General features: G+C 39.5%; 1 protein-coding gene across 1 annotated transcript in view; it reads left to right on the top strand.

Annotated features, from left to right (window-relative positions):
* JAZF1 (JAZF zinc finger 1) overlaps nucleotides 1-22,551 on the top strand; it is a 183,741-nt gene that overhangs the window by 82,267 nt on the left and 78,923 nt on the right. The window contains exon 2 of the mRNA XM_032181958.1: nucleotides 17,654-17,726. Coding sequence (XP_032037849.1) covers nucleotides 17,654-17,726 — 73 coding nt within the window. The remainder of the gene's footprint in view (nucleotides 1-17,653; nucleotides 17,727-22,551) is intronic.

The raw sequence follows: 22,551 nt of genomic DNA, 5'->3' as shown, positions 1-22,551 counted from the left end.
TCATCAGTGATTTATTTTATTTTTTCCCCAGCATAGTGTCACTAATAGAAAAACAGCTCTTGGCAAAGGAGGTCAGTTGGCACAAGGAATGCACAAATGAGTTGTGCATCTGTTCTGTCATGAAACCTGTTCACATTTAATTTTGTGTGTGTGTTCATTGATTAAAAGAAATATCAGCAATGCACTTTTCAAAATCTTCCAAAGCCTTCTAAATACAGTATTTGACTCCTAGTTTTACACTAAACTCATCCCTTGAATATATTTTTCAGTCGCACAGGATGGCAGACAATAGTTTATAACATCAAATGTAAATCTCGCCCCCCAATACAAAATAAATGAAACCTGAAGGTTGGATGCAATAACACCCATTACTTATGCAGACGTATCCATAACAACTAGTACTTACCTCAGTGCTTTCTGCTCGAGGACGATGAGCCTATATATACACTGGTTTTTCTCATCAAGGCATACAGTATCCCTAGTGTTTTCATAAAGCACTGTAATTGGAAATAGTCTGACAGAAGCTTTCCAAGTCTTCGTCTTGGCAATGAATCTGGCTGCAAAGTGATTCTGGTTGTATGAAGCATTTGAAACTGTTTATCTCTCACTGCTGGTATTCATTGATTTGTTTGTATTTCTTCAGTGTCTCCTCTCGGTCTATAAAATCCTCTGCAGTGCTTCAGCAGACATTTTGTCAGGAATATCACAGTGAACTCAAACTGAGTGCTTCTCTTGATTTCTTCATGGTAGTTTTTTTGGGTGTCATCCTCCGTCCCCCTCTCCCTGATCTCTGCTTTGGTGGCTCCAAGGACTTGAAGAGCTCTTAATGCTTGGATGCAGTCAGTGCCTGGTGTTACATGCATTCACAGGATGGATCTCCTGCATTTTCTCCTCAGTGTTGTATCTTACAGCCTGAGTTCCTTGTGTCTTTATTTACAGTGGTGCACTGCAAAGTATGAATGTTTTAACACTACTGGTAATAATGTAGGCAAGTGGCATTTTGGTTTTGTTGGAACTATAAAAAGAAGTGTGTTTACAGCAAGGTTTTTTAATACAGTTATTCTCACGTCTCACTGTCTGGTTAATCAGTTGTGCCAGCAACTATAAAACAGCATAAGGAATCTCATTTTGTCCATAGCACGGGAGTGGGGTTGAGGCGTGTTTTTGTTTATAGTAAGCAACAAGCAAACATAATGCCCCTTGAATTAAAAATGCTAAGTGGAGACTGGCTGTACTGTGTATGTCTCGTCGCTCTGTTGCTGGAATTCATGCCATTTAGAGCATAGCTTTGAGATGAAAACAGATGGATCACATGCCCACTTCCTTCTCATTTCACAAGGTCCTGCAGATCAGACAGACATTTCAAGTGGAAGTTGTGGTCTTGGAAAATGAAGTAGGTAAACAAATGCAGCAGACAAATGATAGAAGGGACAGGAGACTCTTGGTGCACTGAGCAAAGAAAGGAGTTTGTCAGGACCATTAAGCAGTGTGTAGCCTAGCTGGAAATGGAACCTGTAGCCCTTGATCCTAGCCAGCGCAGAACCTTCACTCTGTTATTTAAAATTGGGATCAAAATTAACTTTGGTACTTAATTATTTTAAGATGATCTTTACCATTAGCAGCGGTAAGTTAAAACAAAATATTGTATGCAATGTGAAAGTTCTTTTTTTATCTTTGCTGTATACACGGAGGAATGAAGCTGCTCCTGGTTATACAAAGATGTTTACATCTGGATGGAAAACAGTATCCAAAACATCTTGGTTACAGTGGAGACCAGGACTGTGTCCAGAATTGCTCTAAGAAGCAAAAAAGGACAGAATATGCTGTGTCATCGCCAAGTCTGTTCAGCAGAGTCCAGGAAACTCTCAGATCTGTTTCTCTTCTTAATGGTCTTAGATGTTACTGTCTCCATGTCCACTGCTCCAGACAACATGCTAGCCAGTGGGCTTCATTCTTCATTTCTGCCAAGCTTGACTGGAATTAAATTCCCCAGAAACATGTTTGTGGATGCTCACTTCCACAAAAGAAACATAACTCTGGTTCTTCTACTGATGCCATCCGCTCAGATTTTATAACATCCTCTTCTTATCACATTCAGAGCCTAAGTCCCACTGGAAGAGCTGAGCAATAGTTGCAGCTATTGGCCATAATTATCCAGACAATTCAAGGAGCCTGTAATGGTCATGGCAGACACTGCAATCTTCTTTTTCTCTACCACTCTAACGCTGCCCTATGTCTGGTGTATACCAGGGGTGCAATTTGCATGGGTAATATGAGGGGAACTACAACTCTATTGAGCTGTAGAAAAAGTAGTCTGCTCTTTCTTTTTTTTTGTTAAATTAAATGATCAGCTGGAAAAGAAGACCTTTTTTGACTCTGTGAGCAAATAAACTGATTAGCTTTTTCATGAGCTTCTTCACACAGCCATGAACACCTTCTCCGTGGCTGTGTAAAGAAGATCTGGCACGTGGTCTCCCCACACCTCCAGCTGACACGTTGATCCATTAGACAAATACTTCAGTTACCTGCTGTTCACTTGACATAAACTAATAGAAACACGAAGACCAGATCTGGAGATGTTCTTCAGCTCATGCTACCGTCCAAGTAGAAAGCATTCAAGAGATTATAAAATCTTTTTAAGAAATAGAGCTAAAACACGTTGTTATGAGCTGAAAGTAAGACTCTTGTGAGTCGTACTGGCTTGGTCAATTAATTAATTCATACAGGTGTCTTCCGTCTCCTGTAATAGAAACTTAATTTGAAGTGAATATTTTACAGCAGTCTAACACTGTGTGGAAAGCCTTGCTATTGCCTGATGCTGTTCAAAGGTTCATTGAAAAAAAAATTTATGATCTTGGTTCCTATGCAGCTGTAGTGGCTTTTAATGTTGCAAAAACATGCTGATTTATAATCTTAGCTGGTAGCTGCAGAGAGAAGGCCACTTACTGTGTGTGTGTGTAGGGAATGGACTTGTCTTTCCAGCAGACACTACCTCAGGCCGCATCATGACTGTAGCGCAGTCTGCCTCCTGTCATGCACCTCTGTCCTGGTCCATTGATGATTTAGACTGAGGAATGTTAGGAGCGAGTTGTAGCTTCCCATGCCTCCTCCCACAGCCCACTCCAGCAGATTTCTTTCCTGTTGAATTCAGATTGCAGGGGGATGCACGAGTGCGTGGGTCACAGCCTGTTTTGGAATGACACACCATGATGTGCTTTCAGACCTGGAAGTTAGAATGTGTTCATCCTAGTGATAATAAGAATAGGAAAACCTGCATTTTGACTGCTCATATTGAATTTCTCCTTACCAAAGCAATTTGGTGAGGGTCTTTTGTTGTTTGTTTTTGACTGCTGTCAGTCTGGTGTGTTTCAATGGTACTGAGTTTAGTAAACAGTTTTTCAAGTACATATAGGTGAAAGAGGTAGAAAAAGTAGCTGATGTTAAGCAGGGACAATTAGTTACCTCATCAAATGGGCAAGCTTGGTTTCTGAGTTGATGGAGTAGAGAGCCTCTCATAAGGAATGTCTGAAGCTTTTTATGAGTCAGCCAAGTTGTAGGACTGTTACTTACCCATTTCAAAACAAAACCAAGAAATCTTTAACCCCAGCATTTTGCATTAGCACTTGGCACAGGCAGATTTCAACCAGCAAAAGACAAAAAAAAAAAAAAAAAAAAAAAAAAGGCAATCTTATTTAGATACTTTTTTGTTTGTTTTAATTTCAATTCCCTTCTCCCTGGAATAGAATAAAAGAAAAGCAAAAGAAAAATTATTAATGTTTCTGGCTTCAGGGGTGGTGCTGACATGGGAACCCTGGAACAATATGCAGCTTTTTCTTTGTTTCAGGGTTTTTCTAAGCATCTTGTCTGTGGTTCATTGGCAGACAGGCAATGTCAGTCTCCCACTGAGGTGGTTTGTTTAAGGTGTTTATTTCCATACTCTTTAATTCATGCCACCTTCCCCGCAGTTTTCTGTCATAGAAGATATTTGTCTTTGTTTTGACTAGGTTATTAGGTAGTCTACTAACTGTAGTGAAAAGCTTTAGAGCTAGAATAAATTACAGAGGAGTTACTAGGCATTTCTCTGCTTCTCACTGCAAATCAATACCATTCTGCAGAGCAAGGGGTGAGCACACTGACACTGCATTAAGCAATGAATATTAAAAGCTACTAAAATTCAAATAGAATGGAAATGGAGATACTTCAGCTAGCCTTAGTAAATGGCAGGGAAAATGCTTAAGGAATTTTGGAGTACAGGGGGTGGCGTGGGTGTAGTATTGGTGCTGGTGGTCTTAATTTCCTTGTAACCCAACAACCATATTTACTTACTCTTAGTCCTGAATATGAAGAGAGTTCAAAGCAACTTCAGTCAAGTACCTTGAACTAATCCTGGCAGGAATGCAGTTATATTGTCCTGATGCTGACATGCAGGTGTCTGTTGAATCTGGAAAATGACTTAGTTGCCAAATAGATTCTTTCATTCGTTTGTTTGGAAACAGCAAACCAAACAAGCTCTCTCTGAACACATAGCCTTTTAATAGGCCTTACCCTTTTAACTGTTATATGGAAATATTTTAAAGAGTTTGGTTAAACTTTTTAAGCTATTTCTCAAGGAGAGAGAAACTGCCAACAAAGGGAAAGCCATCTGCTGTTGCATATAGTAGCAGACTTGGAAAGGTGATGTTATTTTTCTGATGCATATGCAATTACACTTGTAAGATTATTACTGAAATATGCCTTGAGAAAGCACTACTATTTTTAAAGTTGAAAGTGTCTTCGTATACTCTTGTTAGTCCTTTGAAGCAAAATTATTTAATGTACCTTAGGGAATTTTCAAAAATCACATTCTAAAAATAACTCCAACAGAGCAAGTAACAGCATAGGTTTAGCTGAATTCATCAGAATTTAATTTGTTCTTAAATTCAGCATCAGAACCTTTGTTTACTAAGTGATTCTGTGGTATCTTATTCCCTAATCATTCTGATAAATGTATGTAATGTTTTTTCTTTCATAGTCAGCTGCTGATCAGAGGAGAAATAGTACAGGAAAAATATTTAGTACTGTCCATCAGCTTGCAGCAGTTAATTGCTGTTTAGTAACAACAATAGTAGAATTTAGAAGACAGTGAACCATCATTGCATGAAGTAATTTTTTTGGCAGCAGTTAAATATATAATTAGCAGCAGGATTTTCAGAGGAATGTGCGTATTTTCTTCGAGATATATACTGCTATCAGGAAACATGTCTATATACTGTATATATTTATGTATCCTGATCTAAGACAGCCTTGCTTGAGTTTTCAGAACAGCTGATGTCCTCCATTTCCCACCAACCCTGTTTCCAACTTCCTCTTGATTCTAGTTACGTATAGTGCTTCAGTAGAGTTAAACAGATGTTTTGGTGAGTCTGAATAATGAAGTTTTCAGATGGCTACAAACATGTAAATACAGTAAATTCATCACTGTTTTGAAACAGATCAACACTACTTCTTGAAGTTGTACTGAGCTAAGAGTGAGGCATTGTTTCTCTGCATCTTGCATCAGAAATTACAACACAGAAAGCTCGGGTGTGCAAAAATGAATATACATATTAGATTGTTTAATCCTGTCAGGTGCTTCAGAGCAGAAGAGGGAGCTTTCTGTGCTGAGAAGCATTCTCAGGAAATCTTGAGTGTTCTGAATCTCGAGCACCAATTTAACCTGCCAAAAATGTGGTGTCCTACTGTTGCTTTCTATTATATGACAACGTGAAGGAAATGTAGATGGTTTGGCTTGCATGAATGTCAGGGGAAAAAATGGAAGCTCAGAAACTGAATGTGATGTTTTGTTATCTTCTTTAGTGAGTACTCATCCAGTTGTTTTATCTGTAAACATTTTTAAAAAATATATTATGGTAAATTAACTTTGTGTTCACTAGCATGATTATTAGATTAATGATTCTATATTCAAAGTCTACATGTGAGCAAAAAATAATACTGTAATTCTAAAGGAATTGACACCTTGCAGCATTTCCTTTGTCTTCCCACAAATGTTTATTTGTTGAAGACAGCATTTGATTGGGGTAATAAAGTGAAATGTATTTAAGAATGAGCCTTGGCCTTAAAGCACCTTTGATATTAAGTCTTTTGATTTCCTTAAATTCCTACCTACTGTCAACATTTCAGGCTTATCTTCATCTTTTTTTACTTATTTTTTTCATCCCCTGCCTTAAGTTTTTTCTTTTAAAGACATGATGGCTTAGTTTAATTCATTGTGATCAGGGTTTTCTCTATGTTAGAGCCGTTACAATTAGCAAAAGTATCTCAAAACCTTTCCCTTTCCAAGAAACAATAGCAAAGAAGTAGCTAAATGCTGGGACAATAAAACTTGTAGGTAAGCAGCGGAGAATGCTGCAAGTCCTAAGTTGACTGGAGGATGTGGCATGGAGGTAAAGACCAAAGCTGCTGAATGCCCCCCTCTTCTGCGAGATGAGCCAGCAGAGATGCCAGCACCGAGGGCTACACGCCTGCCACAAACGACAGGAAAACCACCTGGGCTGGAAACACCTTCCCATTACCTGAGGTGAAATAATGCCTGCCGCCTTAGCGGGATGGCAAATGGCGGCAGGGGAGCAGCGCGGGGGCCACCACGAGGTGGTGACATGGCGGCCACGAGGCGGCCCAGCCCTGGAGCATGGCACGGGTCGGCTCCCGGTGTGGTGTTAGAGATGGTTGCGGAGTCAGGCTGGGACATCTCCCCTCGTCCCAGTTCTGCAAACCAGTGTCTGCTCGGAGCTGGGCCAAGGTGGCTCGGTTTCATCCAGGTGAGGACACCAAGGCGGTCAATGCCTGGAGATCCTAGAGTTGAAGTGGTAACCTCAATGCATTAAATAACCTATTCCACCCTGGTACTCCTCAGGAGGAGGAGATGCTTTGAAGATTATCTCTTAAAAGAACAGATCTTAAAGGTGTAGGGGATCTGCTCCACCGTTAGTGCTTCAGGGCTAACAAACAGGTCGAGGTTGGTTGGTAGCACGTGAAGAATTTCTTCCACACTAGTCCTTGTTGTCCCAGTGATTGAATACTGAGCTTTAAAAAGCTAATACAGAAGACATACAGTAAAACTAAATAAAAATTGTCAGTTTTTGTGCAGAGAAATGGATTTTTCATCTCACAGCAGCACACCAATGTGAACCTAATATATTCAGTGATGTTGGATCCCTCTGAGAGAAAGGGGGAAAAGCCTTGTAAGAAATGTATTGAGTGATGATGTGGGGTTGTTTCTTGTTCCCTGCGGTAGGCTTGTTGCTGGATATTTCATGGGTGGCACTCGGCATAAATGTGGAGTTGCTCACAGTCTTGGATAAGGCACATTGGTGGTGAAATTATTTTCAGTGAAATAAAATTGTGCAAGATAGAGTATGTCCAAATGAATTTGGCAGAGCAGTTTCAGGAAACAAAGGTTATCTGAGCACCTGGTATTCTTACACAGCTGGTTCCCATCTGTGCACCATCAGCCTCCAGCTCCACCAGGTTTGGTTGCTGCCTTCTGGAGGGCAGTGCCAAGCAATCCTGAAACAGCTGGCATCGCTGTGCTGTGATGCCATTCCCTTCATCCTTACAGGAAATTGCTTCGTTTTGTGCACTCCCTGTCAGCAGGAACTGAAGATCGGGAACCCAGGCTGCATCCTATAACATTGTGCAAAGCAGTAGCCCAGAAGATAAGTTTCTTACAGCAGCTTCAGTGAGTCACAGGAAAAATATGTATTGTTTCCTTCTAATTACAACCCTTTCTCTAAAACAAAACCAACCAACAAAACAAACAAACAAAAATATTGTTTGCAGAGCAGTGAAGAGACAGTAAATAACACAGTAAAGGCTTTCCTTCTTGATTCCTGGTAAAGATGAAGAGGTTTAATTTGTGAAATACTAGCTGCCTTGCCTGTAGTGGTTGATTTTAGTGTTTCCAGCCAAAATTAAAAGTGGCCTGTTTTCAATGACACTTGAAAATTTAGTGCTATGTTGATAGTCTGAAATGAAGATCTTCTGACATTGCGGATGAAATATGTGCCACTGAAGTTCAGTTGTGGTTTAGTTGGCTATGGAGTTGGGATATAATTATATTATTTTAACTCCTGGAGATCATTACTACTTTGGGAAATAAAACCCCTAAGCATCAAAACTGTCAAGATATATATTTTGAACTTTTATTTAAAGTAATACTGGCTTTTATTTATTTTGGAATGCTTAGCCAGGTTTTCATTATTAAAACTAGACTAGAACAAGACTTTGAGTATTAAAGTAATAATAATAAAAAGGCAAAACACAAACCTATAAATTTTCAATTTTTTTTTAATAGGAAAACTAGCTGTTTTGAAATAACTGCCTGCTTTATGCAAAACTGTTTATCTTAGAATATGGATTTAAGCATGTACTTACCTTATACCCTGGATTTGAGAAGACGTGGGATTCTAGTTGGTTTTCTGTAAAGGTTGTTCTGTTACTAGTAGTCACCAGGTTTTGCCCAAAAAGGCCAAACTTCCCAATGGATTTGCCCAAGCCAGAACCTGGTTCTCATAGAAACCTTCTACACTCAACCCTAAATCAATCCAATGCCAATTCCAAAATTTATTTCCTTACAGTTTTGGCAAAATGCTGACCACAAGACAAATGTTCCTCCCTTCTCTTTTTTTGTTCCAAATGTAATGGGAAATGATGCAGAGGATCTTAGAGAGTGGAGAAATGTACAAATTTTGGAAATGGGGGGGGGGGTTGCCTGTGTACCTAGAAAATTCATGTCTCTGTGTTGGAGAACAACCTCCTGCCTTTTTCTCCCTTTCTCTCCAGGCTGTCAGCGCAAGGAATGAAAAATGCTTTCCCTGACCAGCAGCTCCATACCCGCTCACCCCTGGGGCGGTCACAGCTATGCTGGCAGCATGTTTTTATTGGCCTCGCATGTCGTTTGGGGAGGTGATACAACTATGTCAACAGGAGAAGGCCTTTTGATGTACTCTTGCTGTGTCCCCATCAGAGGGCTCTGCCAACATAGCTGTGCTCTTACAGCTGGTGCAGAGGGCAGGGAGCGTGGCCAGGACCTACAGCACGATTAACAAGAGCATCATGTTGATGTGTGTGTTTGGTGGGGCGTGCTATATGCCATGAAGCTGGCTTTGTTGGTTTCAGAATAGAATAATATCCCTAAATCACTTTTTTTTTTTTTTAATTTCTCTTTTACTTTAGATTTGGGTGAAGTAAAGGTGAGTGTCTTTCCATGGTATGTGCATTTTTAAAACTCTCAGACAAAAAAAAAAAAAAAAAAAAAAAAAAAACACTGATCACAGAGTGGAGGGGGGAAAAAAGGTTCATTTCGTTATTGAAATGTGGTCATTTAGGGAATGCTAACGCTACATGTTATGTCCTGTGTGCTTACTTGACTGTTAAGTGAGAATGGACCCTTTATTTTCGCACTCCTCAGTGGCACCTCCTGAGATTATGTGACTTGAATTAAATGCTGGGAAATTTAGTGAAAATGGCATTCTAATTTTTCTCTATTTCAAGCTTCATTACTTATATTTGCACTTAGAAGTTGCAAGCAAGATGTTAACATTTCAAATACTTAAAAATGGAATACATCTCACGATTTAAAAAGGAAAATAAAGTAGCAGCAGACACGTGTTCTTTTCCTTCTCTGAGGGATCTTTCCAGCAATTTGCTAGTCTCCAATTGATGTGATTAATGAATATTTTACCTATTAAAAATAACCATTACTTATTGCATTTGGTTGCTGCGATAATTATATGTTTCAAATAAAATCTAATTAACATAAGTGGAAAAGCATCATAGCACATGAAGTGTGCTCGCAGTTCACTACATCTGAAAGATCACGAGACGCCTTTTTGACATCTGTGGCTCTGCAGCTAGTTACCAGCAATTACTTTCCGTTCGGATAGAAATCAAGTATCTGATTTACAGCATTGCTCTTTATAATCCGAGACATGAGCTACTGAGAATATTATGAGGGTGAAGTAATCACAGTGCACGGTAATGCTCTTCTAAATAATTACGGCTGTACTCTCCTACACAGCTCCCTGCTTCACAGTTGCTGCTGGAGTTTTGGGTACGTTTTTGGAGGAGGGCATGCATGAGAGATGGGTTAAAAAATGGTTGGTCAAGCACCATCCATTCTGTCAAAGGCAGGCTGAAGTAGGCGGCAGCAAGTTGTTCAGTTGTGCTTGAGTTCTGGGCTGTATTTCTAATTGGGGCCCCTTCTAATGGAATCAGGAGAAGCCACCATTTGAATTTATCTGCTGAAGACGATGCTGGTTGTGTTTCTGTGCTGGAAAGAGTGGGCTGGGGAAAGTGATGAGGATGCAGGGTGGCATGCAGAGAGCACGCATGGTGTTCCTCGCAGGATGCACATGCTTCTCAAGCTTCCCACTGAGAACACTTAAAGCATACGCTACTTTGTTTTCACTTTTAAATAAAGAATTTCACAAATTCTGTACTTGGTTTACAGTGCTGTAAATTGGTGAGAAGCAAGAGACTAACTATGTAGGCAACCTCAACAAGTTCTGGTCAACCAGATTGTCCCGTTGAGAAGGGAAGGAACAGACAAATTTATTGGGTCTGGCCACTACCTCTTAGTTATTCTAGCATATTTGATACTGGCTAACCTTGATTAATTTAAATTATTTTGGGGATAGAGGGATGGAAAATTCTTTTAATTTCTAGCAAGGAAAAACTCTTCATAAGGCAGTAGGTAGTAAATAACAAGAACCACAAGAGTAGCAAAGTAGTATATTTTCAAATAAACAAATAAAGACATGGCTTAGCTGATCAAGTATTTGGATTGGGAACTTCTGTCCTGTTCTTAGTTGTGTTATGTTATTTATATATAATCTGTGGCACTGGAAAGTTATGCACACTCTCATTTTTCACTTTAATTGCCTTTTTGAAGACAGCGTGACAGAATCAAAGGTTGACTTCAGCAGCCAAGGAGTGCTGTGGTTGCTTACTAGTATGTGATAATTAACTTAATTGCAGAAATTTAAAAATCTTACAGAACTGGGAACCACAATTGGATTCCATGCATTCTTTTTCTTTTCTGTTTTCTGTATCTGAAATATCTTTTTCGTGTCCACAGTTATATCACAAGTATATATACATGTATAAATATGTATATATATAAACTAATGTCAAATGATCTCTGTCGTGTTACTGAGCTACGATTTTAAACCAGTAATCCTTTGAATATAATTATACATTAAATTAGTACATTTGAAGCTGCAATCAGAACCCGGTGTGGCTGGACTGTGGGAGGTACAGGATGGCTGTTGCTTCTGAGAACTCACAGTCTGAATTCAGTAGTGGCTGCATGCGAGGATGAAGCGGTATTGCTCAATAATAGTGTTATATAAAAATGTTCTACTATTCTGTTGCTGTGAGAGTAAAGAAGTGGCTGGTTTCTGTATAGGTTATCTAAAATAGCATATATTATTTTAACACCAGTAAGAAACCATTTTCTCATACCACAGAGCTCTGAGTTCTTGTGTCCATAAAATGGAGTTTCAGATGTGCTAAGCTGCAGCAGTGAATTGATGCTCTTTGTTATGGTTGTCTTGGAGTTTTTTGTGCTTTAATTTTCAGCAGACTGCTTTGAACTTTTGTCCCCCCCTTTTTTTTTTTTTGGATGGTCCCTCTTGCAGTGACATCCTGTGACTGAGCCTCACGGCTTCTGCAGTACTAACACAAGTGAAGGGGAAATGCTGGAGTGATGTCCTTGGGATTGGGTGCTTTTCCTAAGAAGAGACTTTTCTTTTTTACTTTCCTGGGGCTTCCTTCATTTAAATAAGTCTTCTGTTTGGTATTTCTTTTCGATAACCACTTGCCTACATCTGCAGTAAGAAATCTGCCACTGTTAAGATTTACACTGTCTTGTGCTTGCAAGGCCTTAGAAAAGGGCCGTGATAGATCACCTACCGTATTGCTTTTGTCTACACTGGACACTGCTTTGATCTGAACTTTCATTTGTATTTCGGTGGCCTGTGACTGTCAGTTTTCTTTTCCATGGCTTCATGAACTTAAGAGCAATTTGACAGGAGAAACAAACTGTTGGCAGCTGAGAAAGGTTGGCAAGTCTTGAGTAGTCCAAATCGGGAGACGTATGTGCTTAAAAAAAAAAAAAAAAGGTAGTATGGAGTCTCCAGTGTTCATTGAAAATGTGAGTTGAAATAACTATAGTGTTTTTGTGTTAGAACTTGCCTGAATATAGCTTTCTTAGTCATCTGCTTAATGAGAGCTTATCTGGAAGCGTGGAAGCATTTAGCATCTTATCCGATTTATACATTTTGTTAAGTCCATCTGGCATTTGGCACCCTTGGAAAGAAGTTAAACTTGTGTTTATATAAGGTGTTCTTGCAGTCAGGTGGGTTTAAAACTCTTGCAGACTCATGGTATTTATCTCCAGTCTTCTGTTTCTGAGATAGAGCACTACCTGCTGAGACACAAGTTGCTTCCCTTTTAGAGATGAATTGAAGTACTGCATGGAGCAAATAATGTCCCTGCTGGATTTTGAGTGAAGCCCTTAACTGAACAAACTCTAAATGCATGTGTCATAGGCTGGCAAGTTAAATATGTATATTTGTCTGTAAAGATACTACCAGGAAGCCATGTTGACACCCGTGAAATCATAGTTGTCTGTGATCCTGCTCTTCAAATTCATAACACTGCATCTGGAATCGAAACCGTGAAATTCCTAGTGGCTTCCTTGCAGTGGAAGTGTGGGATTGGGAACAGTTTCCAGTAACACTGAATTTATCTGTTTCTGGCTTTTTAAGCTATGCCCGCGTAAGAACAATTGTGAACTTTGGAGGAAGCCAACAGAAATGTTTGCCTTGGCATCATTAGTGAAGGGAGCTAGTTTCAAGGGAAGTGTAGGTTTTAATTAATTAGCTGAGCAGACTTGTATCAGCCAGTTTTTAAGGCCAAGTGAAATATAAGACAGACACTCTGCGAACCCAGTGGTGGGCGCGTGGGATGTGTGTAGGACTGCTCTAGCAGGCAAGTTGTGAGTCTAGAGAACCTCTGCATTTGCTGTTTGGTCCAGCACTTACATGCACCGATCTCGTACAAAAAGGTGAGATTACCGTAAACATCTCCAAGTGACTTGGGAGATGGATCATACTTCAAGTCCATGGTCCTTTTAAATATGAGTTGTAGTGTTTTCAAAATCCTTTGTAGGGCCATTATTTTCCTAACATTTGTGGAGTTTTGTTGCTCTTTTTGAGATGAAACAGGGAGAAAAAATACCCTTGGGCTGACAAGGGGAGTTTTATCTTGTTGCTTTTGTTGCAGCTATCTGGCTGAAGTAATGACATGGCAATTTTTTCAAACCTACATCTTTTGAAGATATGAATTCATCCTTTTTTTTTCTACCCCAGAAATGTTGTTTCTACAGTGTCAGTAAAATCTGTTGGAGGATTATAGCTACGAAAACATCTTCAAAGTCTGGTCACTTCATTTGTATGTGAATAGGGATTTAGATGTCCTGGACTCTTATCAGGATTGACCTCAGCTTCTGCTCATTCGTTCAGTGGTAGCACAATGAAGTAGAAGCAGCACTGGACACTTCATATTTAAGACGTGGAAGAGTAGTTTAAATTTTACCTCCTTTAATCTGAGACCAGCTTTGCCACTTTGCATTTTTCCTAGTCACTACGAGAAGAATGCTTGCAGTTTTCAAATAATGCTACTGAAATTTGTTTGTCCTCTATGTGCCTTATAGGTGAAAGGTGATTTTTCAGTTATTTAATTGCAGGAACTTTATGAGAATTCTCTCACACGAAGTTGCTTTTGATAAATTTCTTGTACAGAGGTAGGGCAAAATTCACTGCTCCATTTTGTAGCTAAGATGTGGCATGTATTTTGTGCATGAATACTCACATAGAACAAAGTTACGCATCTGATGGAGACTGTACTTGAACAGGATGGGTATACTTTTCTATTATTTGCTCTCTTTCAAATGCTTTGCCAGGTTAGGATTTTGCAACGTTTTCAAGCTGAAAGCTATTGCTACATAGAGTGAGGTGATTTAGTAATGGTAGCTTGGTTCAGCAGTCAGTGATTCATTTTGTTAGCACATGCTCTGCAGAAAATGCCTGGCTTCAGTCGAGCAGTTTAAAGGAGGTGTAGTGCAATTTATGGTTTTAGCCTTAATTATGTATTCATGCTACTTGTCTGGTTGCCCAGTGTGGAGCACTCTGTGGACGTGAGAAATTGAAAGTGTCTAATCCCTGATTACTTGAGCAACTGTATCTCTTGTGGGTGTTGGCACCCACCCTTCAGTCTTTAAATAGCGAGATGGGGAAGCCCAGAACAACAACAAAAAAATTATTTTTATAACACTTTGTTAGAGGAAGAAAAAACAACAGGGTTTTCAACATCAAACACCATAGTAAAATAAGAGACCATAAGTTTTAAAAAAATAAATCAAAACCCAGAAACATCCTGAGCATTACAGAAAGTACGTAGTGCTTTCTGTCTTCCCGTTGTGAAATGGACTCAGTGGAACGTAATGCTTATGAGAAGAGACAAGTAATGAAGGCAGCTAATGGACAGCGGGTGGCAATTTGTTCTGCTAGATTTAAAGCAATACAGCAAAAATAATGCAGCAGTGAGGCTTCAATATCCCGTGTCAGTTCAGGAAGCCAGAGTAACCAGTTAAACCCAGCTGTTGATCAGTCCCTTCAAAACAAATTTTGTGGTGGTTTTTGTGCGTGCTGTCTGGATGTTTTTCTTTCAGTATAAGAAAGGGAGCTCAGATCAGTCCATGGTTATACTGCATAAATACTTTTTTAGAAAGAGATTTGTCATTAGTGAGTGTTTAATCCATTATAGGTGTCTGTTTGGAAACTATTTAGGCAACTTTTGGCTGCCTTGACCAGCCTATGCGTGCTTGAGGAAACATTGACCAAACATTTTTACAGGGCCATTTTGTGAACAGCAGGGAGGCTAGTGAGAGGGCGGTATGGGGAAACCATTTCGTGTGTGCATTGTGTAGGTGTTAAGTCTTGGGGCACAAGGCGAACAGGCAGCTATACACATCTCTGCAGGTTTTGTTCACACAGCAGGGGGTTTTGAGGGGAGGGAAGGCGCGCAGCCTGTGATGGCCTCCTCAGCAAGGGCCGAGATGGCGGCAGGGGAGGATGGAGGAGTAGTGGGAAGTGGGCTGTGTGAAGGAAGGGGCAGGGGAGGAGAAAGGCAGAGGGCGAGGAGGAGCACGGTGAGACAGGAAGGAGCAAACCAGTGGCATTTTGTAGCAGTGACCAAAAAGCTGGTGGTGGTGGCTGGAAATTGCCGCAGGCAGGTGTGGGTGCTCTGAGGGCAGCCAAAGGACAAGCCAGCCAAGCAGTGTGTGTCAGATGGCATCTCCTGAGAGATGGGGTTCCTCTGCACAGGTGCTGACTAGCAGATGATGTGCTTTGCTAACCAGCTCCTACAAAAATTATGAGTTTTTTGGGTTTCGTCTTTGTTTTTCCATCTTTAGCGAGCATTATGGTGGGCTGCTGGCAGGCAGATGAAGTGTGAAAGCTTCATCGGAGCTTTCCCTTGCTCCTATCTGTGGGAGAGGACAACACGCTGATGTAAACCAACCTTATTTTTGCCTACTTCAGTCGCAGAAACAGTTGTTTATAGGTGGAGGTTAATCCCATTTAAGAACCGGATTAGCGAAGACGTAGTCATTTAACCACAGAGGCCTAAATGTGGGCTGAGGCGGTGTTCAGTCAGTCCTGGCAGGGATTAGGGCTCTGCAGACATGCAGTATCGAGACAGTTTCATGGCAGGCCCTGCACCGCAGAGATGTAAATCTAACAAAGTTCACCGTGACAGCGGTTGTGTGCTTGGCCTGCTAAATGACTGTGTGTTTTGTGGAAACAAAGACAAGGAAAAGATCTTTGTGTGTCCTGTAAACCCCAGTTCCTCAGAGAGGGGAAGGGAATTACAAAGATAAAGGGGAGGATAGCCAATGCTTTGCTGTCTTGGGTTAGTTTAATGCAGAGAGTGGTGTGCTGATAATTGCTGCAGGATTTCCCCAGGCACCAGAAAGGCAAGGAAAGTAGGCTGGGGTTGGTGGCTGAGCTCGTACTTGGGCTTTTATCTCCCCTCTCTGACCTTCCTTGAAGGTGTTTATCTCTTTATGGACATTTTGATAAGGCATGCTAGCAAATCCTGGAGTATGAGCTTTGTAGGAACTGAAATGTGGGAAGAAAGATTAGCATCGATCTGAGCTCTGAGGGGGTGAGACAGGGAATTCTCTGCACACAGAATGAAGACATCAGCTTTGGGCAGTAGGGTAACTACTGTACCTATTTCAAGCACAGTCCCCATTCATTTCAGTTAAAAATCTTGCTAAAGATAGGGTAGCTGAGGCAGATTCCAAAACAACTTTTATCAGGTTTTAAAAACAAAACAAAAACCGCAAATCCCACCAGAAGCAACTGATGAGGTCAAACAAATGTGGCTGTCAAGATAATGAGCTTTCTGCGATCAGCTTTGCTTAAAGTTGCAGCAAGAAGTGAGAACAATCCAAAATACATCCTGACTGTAAGATCTTCCCGTGTTTGTTTGTTCTTGGGTGGGTTTCGCTTATTTTTTTCTCCTTCCCCAAACACAAAATAGATGCTTTCTCTGACATAAAAGATAGCAGCAGCGCTACGGACAGCCATTTAGTAAAAACAGTTTGTGTTCTTTATAGTTGAAAAAGCAAAAGGTGAACTTAGAACTGCTTTTAAAGTCATGCATAAAATACGTTGTTAATGAATATGTAGTAATGTGCACAGGCATGATGCACATGTTCCATTGGGAACTTTTGAAGTCTGTTCATAATCACCTCCTAAAGATGCATTCTACAATGTGGGGAATGTTGTATTTGAAGTCTCAATACAGTCTAAATTTTGTATGAGTAAACTACTTAGACTATGGGCATACATAGTTTTGGTTTCAGAATTTTAAACTGGTTTAAGCTATTTCTTTGTCAGAAAAAAAATGCAAAACTTAAAAGGGACGTTGAAAATAGTGATTGAAAACCTTCTTTCATTTGAATGAGAGTTGGTAGTCGAGGGATTTGGATTGTGCTTGTTTCAGGGCTTTTGGTGGGCAGTGATCTGCTTGGCAGGCATTTTAATTCGAGCGTGTTTTTATATGACTTCTGATAGACAGCTTCAAAAATAAGCTGCAGAGAAGGGAGAAAGCAAAACTCAGAGATGGAGAAGAAAAGTCAAGTCCCAGCTGAAGAGATTTAATGGGTCTTGAAACATCTCAAAATGTGTCAACAATATTTAGAAATAACTACATTAAAAAAACAAGAAAGCTAAACCCTTTTAACACTGTAAATCATGGAAAGCAGTGAAAACTAATATTTATGAGGGAGATTGTGAAAGCTTGTGTGACAGTTGGAAATTACATCACTGTTGATGTTTTAAATTCTTGTGTAAAGTAATGCAATACTGTGTTTATGAATGAACAAATGATTGTGCTGTGCTAAGCATACTGTATATGGATGAACTGGGTTGAGCTGTTAGATCTCTTGTCTTCACCTACGTTACTTTGCACTATGCAGTCTTGTATGTTTCATGGTAAATACAGAAGATTGAATTCAGTATATCTATTTTTTTAATTCCAGATACAGACCCACGTGTATTAGAGAAACAAGAACTTCAGCAGCCAACCTATGTTGCTCTAAGTTATATTAACAGGTAAGCGTGGTTATTTTTCAAGTAGAATTGATCATGGTTTGCACAGTGTGTGTGTATATGCACATGCCAAAATGATACACTTCTGTGTTCATTATGATTAATTTGTTTTATGTTATAAGACACTGTGATAACACATGTTTTACAAGGACAGCTGAATTAAAATTCAACTAAATTTTAAACCACTTTAATATAGGACATGAGCAGCCCTTCAGTTGCACTGTTCAAATACTTAGGGGATGAGGTTTTAATGTTTTATGCTGAAGCTAAATCTTGTGCAAAGCAAGATAATTTCTCATTGCTTATTTTTTTCACTTTCTTGTACTCCATGCAAATGAGTGGAAAAAGATTTTTTTTTTACAATAAATATTTAAATTCAACTGATAATAGTACGATATATGAGTTTTTTTTTATAGGACTTTGAAAGTTTTTCAGCTACAGTGTATAAAAAAAAAAAAAAACACAAAAACTTGCTTACCAGACCTATATAACCTAAGACCTGAAAAATTTAAGAAACTTAAACAGCTTTTAAAACACTAATCTAAATAACAGAAAATAGACTTGACTTTTCATTTATTGACTGGTAGCAGAACTGAAACCTCCAGAATGCAGGAATGGAAGGGCTGCTTGTGTCTTGGGCTGAACTATGGTAAAGAGCAACCTGAGAGTAGCTCCTTAGTTTACTTCTCACTTAAGCCTATAACAGAATTCAACAGAGGTACCTCAGATTGCTTTTCCTCTGGGAGAATTGACCCATGCAGCATGCTGCATGGAAGGAAGAGATGGTGAGTTTTTGTGGAGTTGCAGTGCCCCTTTCTCAGCATGTCTTCCAAGTTATCTTTTACTCCTAAGCAAGCATTATACATGAAGGGCTATTCCTCATTTAAAACCCTTTTTTTTCCTGTTTTCTGTAATTCAACATGCTGTTATTCTGGGTTTACTTTGCCTTCTTTTATGTATCGTGTTTGTTTTGTTTTTCAATCAGATGTACTGTGGTTAAAAATTGGAGTCAGTTGTCTCTTGGAAATGCATTTTTGGAAAATATTGTGTATGGGGTTATTGGCTTTTATCTATGGTATCTGAGCTTCCTTTTGTATCTTTGCTATCCTAGTGCATGAGATACAAACTCACAAGCCTGAAAGGTTAACCCGGAATTTAATTCAGGATAAACTGAGTTTGTTTGAACTCTCATTGGTCATACATAAAGTAATTTTTTTCATTTTAATTCTACTTCATGTTAAAAGTGAGGGGAAAGAAAGCACACTTTTGTAAAAACGAATCCACCGTTTGGCTTAATATTTGCTATAGAAAAAAGGTGGCAGTCGGGGGAAAAAGAAAGACTGATGTATGAAAGGAAGAAGTGATGTTCACTTGGTAAAGTGACTACATTTTCTCCATTGTATGATACTGTTACGATTACGAATAGCTGGTATTGACATGATTTCCTATTTGGCAAGTGACTGCTGTTCTTCCTGGAGACAGTCCTACCTTTTAATGCATACTTTGAAATTAACCGTGACCCTCTTTTACACTTACTTCTGTTGATCTCATTTAATGTATAAAACTTTTTTTGCAATATGTAGGCTTGGTATGTTGTCATGTATGTTGGTGTGTTTCCCTTTTTCCATTATATACTTGGGCGTTTTCCCTTGTTGCCTCTGTGGTTATTTTACTTAACGTGAGAGAGCGGAAAGTTTTATAAAAAATAAAAATAAAAAATTAGGGAAAAGCTGTTGTAAGATCACAGGAAGTACCATGGGACTTGATTGTCTGATTCAGAATTGGAAACTGCTTTTAAAAGTAGTGTGAAAGTGATACCCTGTTCAAATTTCACAATTTTGTTACCCTATTTAACTGAGTGAGACTGTTTTGCTTACTACGTTTTGCCCACAAACTTTCTTCCCCTTTTAATTTTGGGAAATAATTGTGCAGAATTTGTGTTCTTATAGCAAAAACCCAACCTTAATTGACTCTTACTTAAACCAGCTGCTATTTAGCTGTCTTGTAACTGTCTTTTAATTTTTTCTAAAAGTGCTGATGTCTTTCATTGAACCACCTGCTCTGCGCAGCTCAAGCTCTTGAGGGAGCAGCGATATCCATTACACTCCGAGACATGCCTTTCTATTTCCCGCTACATATGCCAGAGCTGGGTTCTGCTTTGTTGTCCCAGGCTATGAACTCAGATTTTGTAGCCTAATACATGTCATAAACATGTTGCATACTGTTAGATATCAAACACCAGATACTGCTGCACTTTTTTTAAACCCGTGCTTTTATAGCTTCCAAGTGGAACTGAACTTAGCTCGGTTCCTGCTGTGAGTTCCAGGCCTTAAACCAATCTCCCTCTGCAGGTCTGTATATTCAATATGTTCTGTGTGGGCCATACGTTCTCATGGAGCCTGGGAAAACGGGGACTTGTGATTCTCAGGGCCTGTCAAAATTGTATAAGATGTATACTTAGTATATGTAGAGGTGGAAAAATGCAGGAGAATGATTAAGTGGGTGTGTGCTATGCTCTGCTCGTAGCCTTACGGTATGGTGGTCATTGTAAGCTAAAGCAAAACATAAATTGGGGTTGTCTGGTTGGATAGCTGGGAGGGTAAAGTATCAGTAGAGCAGACAGAGATGAAAAGGTAAAGGAGACAACCTGAAACATACTCCTGCATCCATTTCCCCTTTACTCCCAGGTTATTTTCTCAGGCACATTAATATGGCAATACTGTGCGTGCACTTACATTCTGAAACAACCTTCGGATTGCGGATGTCTGTAAGGCTCAGCCTCTTTCTCTGCTGGAGATTTACTGCCACCACAGCCTTCAGTAACTACACACAGATGCCGTTTCCATAGTGTGCGATCCTCATGTAGACTGATAACGTTCCTTTTCAAGCTGAGGGACAAAGCATAAATTACAGGTCATAATGGTTTACCGTCTCTCCATCAAATGCTTGTAATGGTCACTGTCTGAATTGCAGCAAGTCCTTTCCTCAAACAAAATTTAACATAGTCCTAATGCGGTCCCCAGTATTGATGATTTTCCTATTTACTTTTTTTCTTTCTTCAAAGTCAACATTGAAGTCACTACTACCAAAGCAGATGCAATAAATCTGCTTTCATCCTGTAAATACAGGAGTAGTTTGCCTGCAAGTTGTTCGGAGGTGCAACTACCTGAGTGGGATCCTGGCTGTGATCTGTAGTAGTTGCCTACAACCCTTTGGACTACATCCTCCAGTACTACTTAGAGGTACTTCCTTTGTGTACAGTTCAAGACACCTTTATATTTCTCATTGCAGTGAAATAAAGTGATCAGAAGCAGTACTAATTATTGTAAATGCTATTACTTAGATACAATACTTATAGCATTAAGTTAATTACATTAATCCTAGGATCTTTTTTTTTTTAAGCATAGTTTTCTATTGACAACTGAGGTCATTCAAGGAAAGTTATAATAAAATATTGACCCTACAAGCAGTTACAGAGTAGTAGGGTGAATGTTCTCAGTGTTGCCTGTGAGCAGGCTGTTGAATGTCTATAAAGTTTATTCTTATGCACAAATGGGAGGAGTGCAGACGAAGCCTGTGATCAAAACTGAATGTCACTCTTGGGTCGGTAGACCCGAGTACATCTCTGAGCTGGTCCTGACATTTTTTGAATTTATCCAGAATTTATTTTTATCCAGAATTTATTTTTAACTAGCAAGATTTTGCCTCACTGTTGGCATTTGAAATTCCTGTAGGCTCCAGGCTTTTCCCCTCCTTTCCCTTTTCTCTCAATAGTCATTGACTTCTCCAGAACATATTTCCCCACTCAGCTTCCTTTCATACTGCTAGGAGTAAAATCCATCATTTCTGTGAACATGTGCTTTTGTGAAAGGAATTAATTGCGTATAAAATTCTAACCACTGCAAACCATCCCCATGTCATGTCTAGCACACTAATTTTGGTTCTACTGCTATTAATTACAGGATTTAATGTTCTCTTGAGAGTTATTTTAAGAAGTGGTAAGTCTTCAGGTAGCAGTATATTTAGTATACAGCATTTTGCTAATTCAATAACAGGAATGTTTTGGATTTGGAGACATGGCTCTCTGACTATATTCCTGTGGTTTCATAGCAGAGTATCCAATCTGCACAATACTGGTCTTTTATTTCTTTGTCACTGACCTTTACTTTTTTTTTTAAGGTCTTGTGTTCAGTGCTTGATAGAAATTTTAAAGTCTTTCTTATTCCTTTCTGTACAGGATGTAAACTCTTGCCATTGATCACTTCCATTCATCTCCATCCTCTGTCCCTGGGGACAGCCTGTGCTGTGCGTTTATTGGGTTTCCTCTGCCAGTTAGTTCTGTGCATGCATTTAGTTATAACAGTAACCATGCTCTTCAGTAAGTAGAGCAATTTGTTAAAGCTACCCAGCAGCATCCTCAGCTTCAGCAGCACATTGAACTTCTTCCTGTAGTTTTGCTCTAACAGATTTTCCTGAGGTAAGCTGCCAGTAGCAGTAAAATAAGAAGCTAATGAAAGACTCTAACCTCTCAGAGGTCCTACCTGCTAACTGTACATGCCACCAAAAAGCTCAGTAGGATGCTTTCTGAGTGGCAGTGCGCTTTCTTCCTGGTTCCTCTTATCTAAGAGGATAAGTTTTTGTATACTGTGTGGAAAACCAAGATTCGGTTTCCTCCTCTTTGATCGCTAAGATTGTTTTAATCTTAAGACTATTGTCTTCAGATAGGATATTACTTCTTCTCTTGATGTTTCTTATCTTGTTCTCTTGATTTCTATGTACCTTCTGTTGGAGCACAGCTTGGAAACTACTAAAATCGTGAGGCTGGTCG

The sequence above is a fragment of the Aythya fuligula genome, chromosome 2, assembly GCF_009819795.1.
Source record: "Aythya fuligula isolate bAytFul2 chromosome 2, bAytFul2.pri, whole genome shotgun sequence".
Classification (NCBI taxonomy): domain Eukaryota; kingdom Metazoa; phylum Chordata; class Aves; order Anseriformes; family Anatidae; genus Aythya; species Aythya fuligula.
The sequence above is the reverse complement of the archived record's forward strand: the minus strand, read 5'-3'. Positions and strand labels throughout refer to the sequence as shown.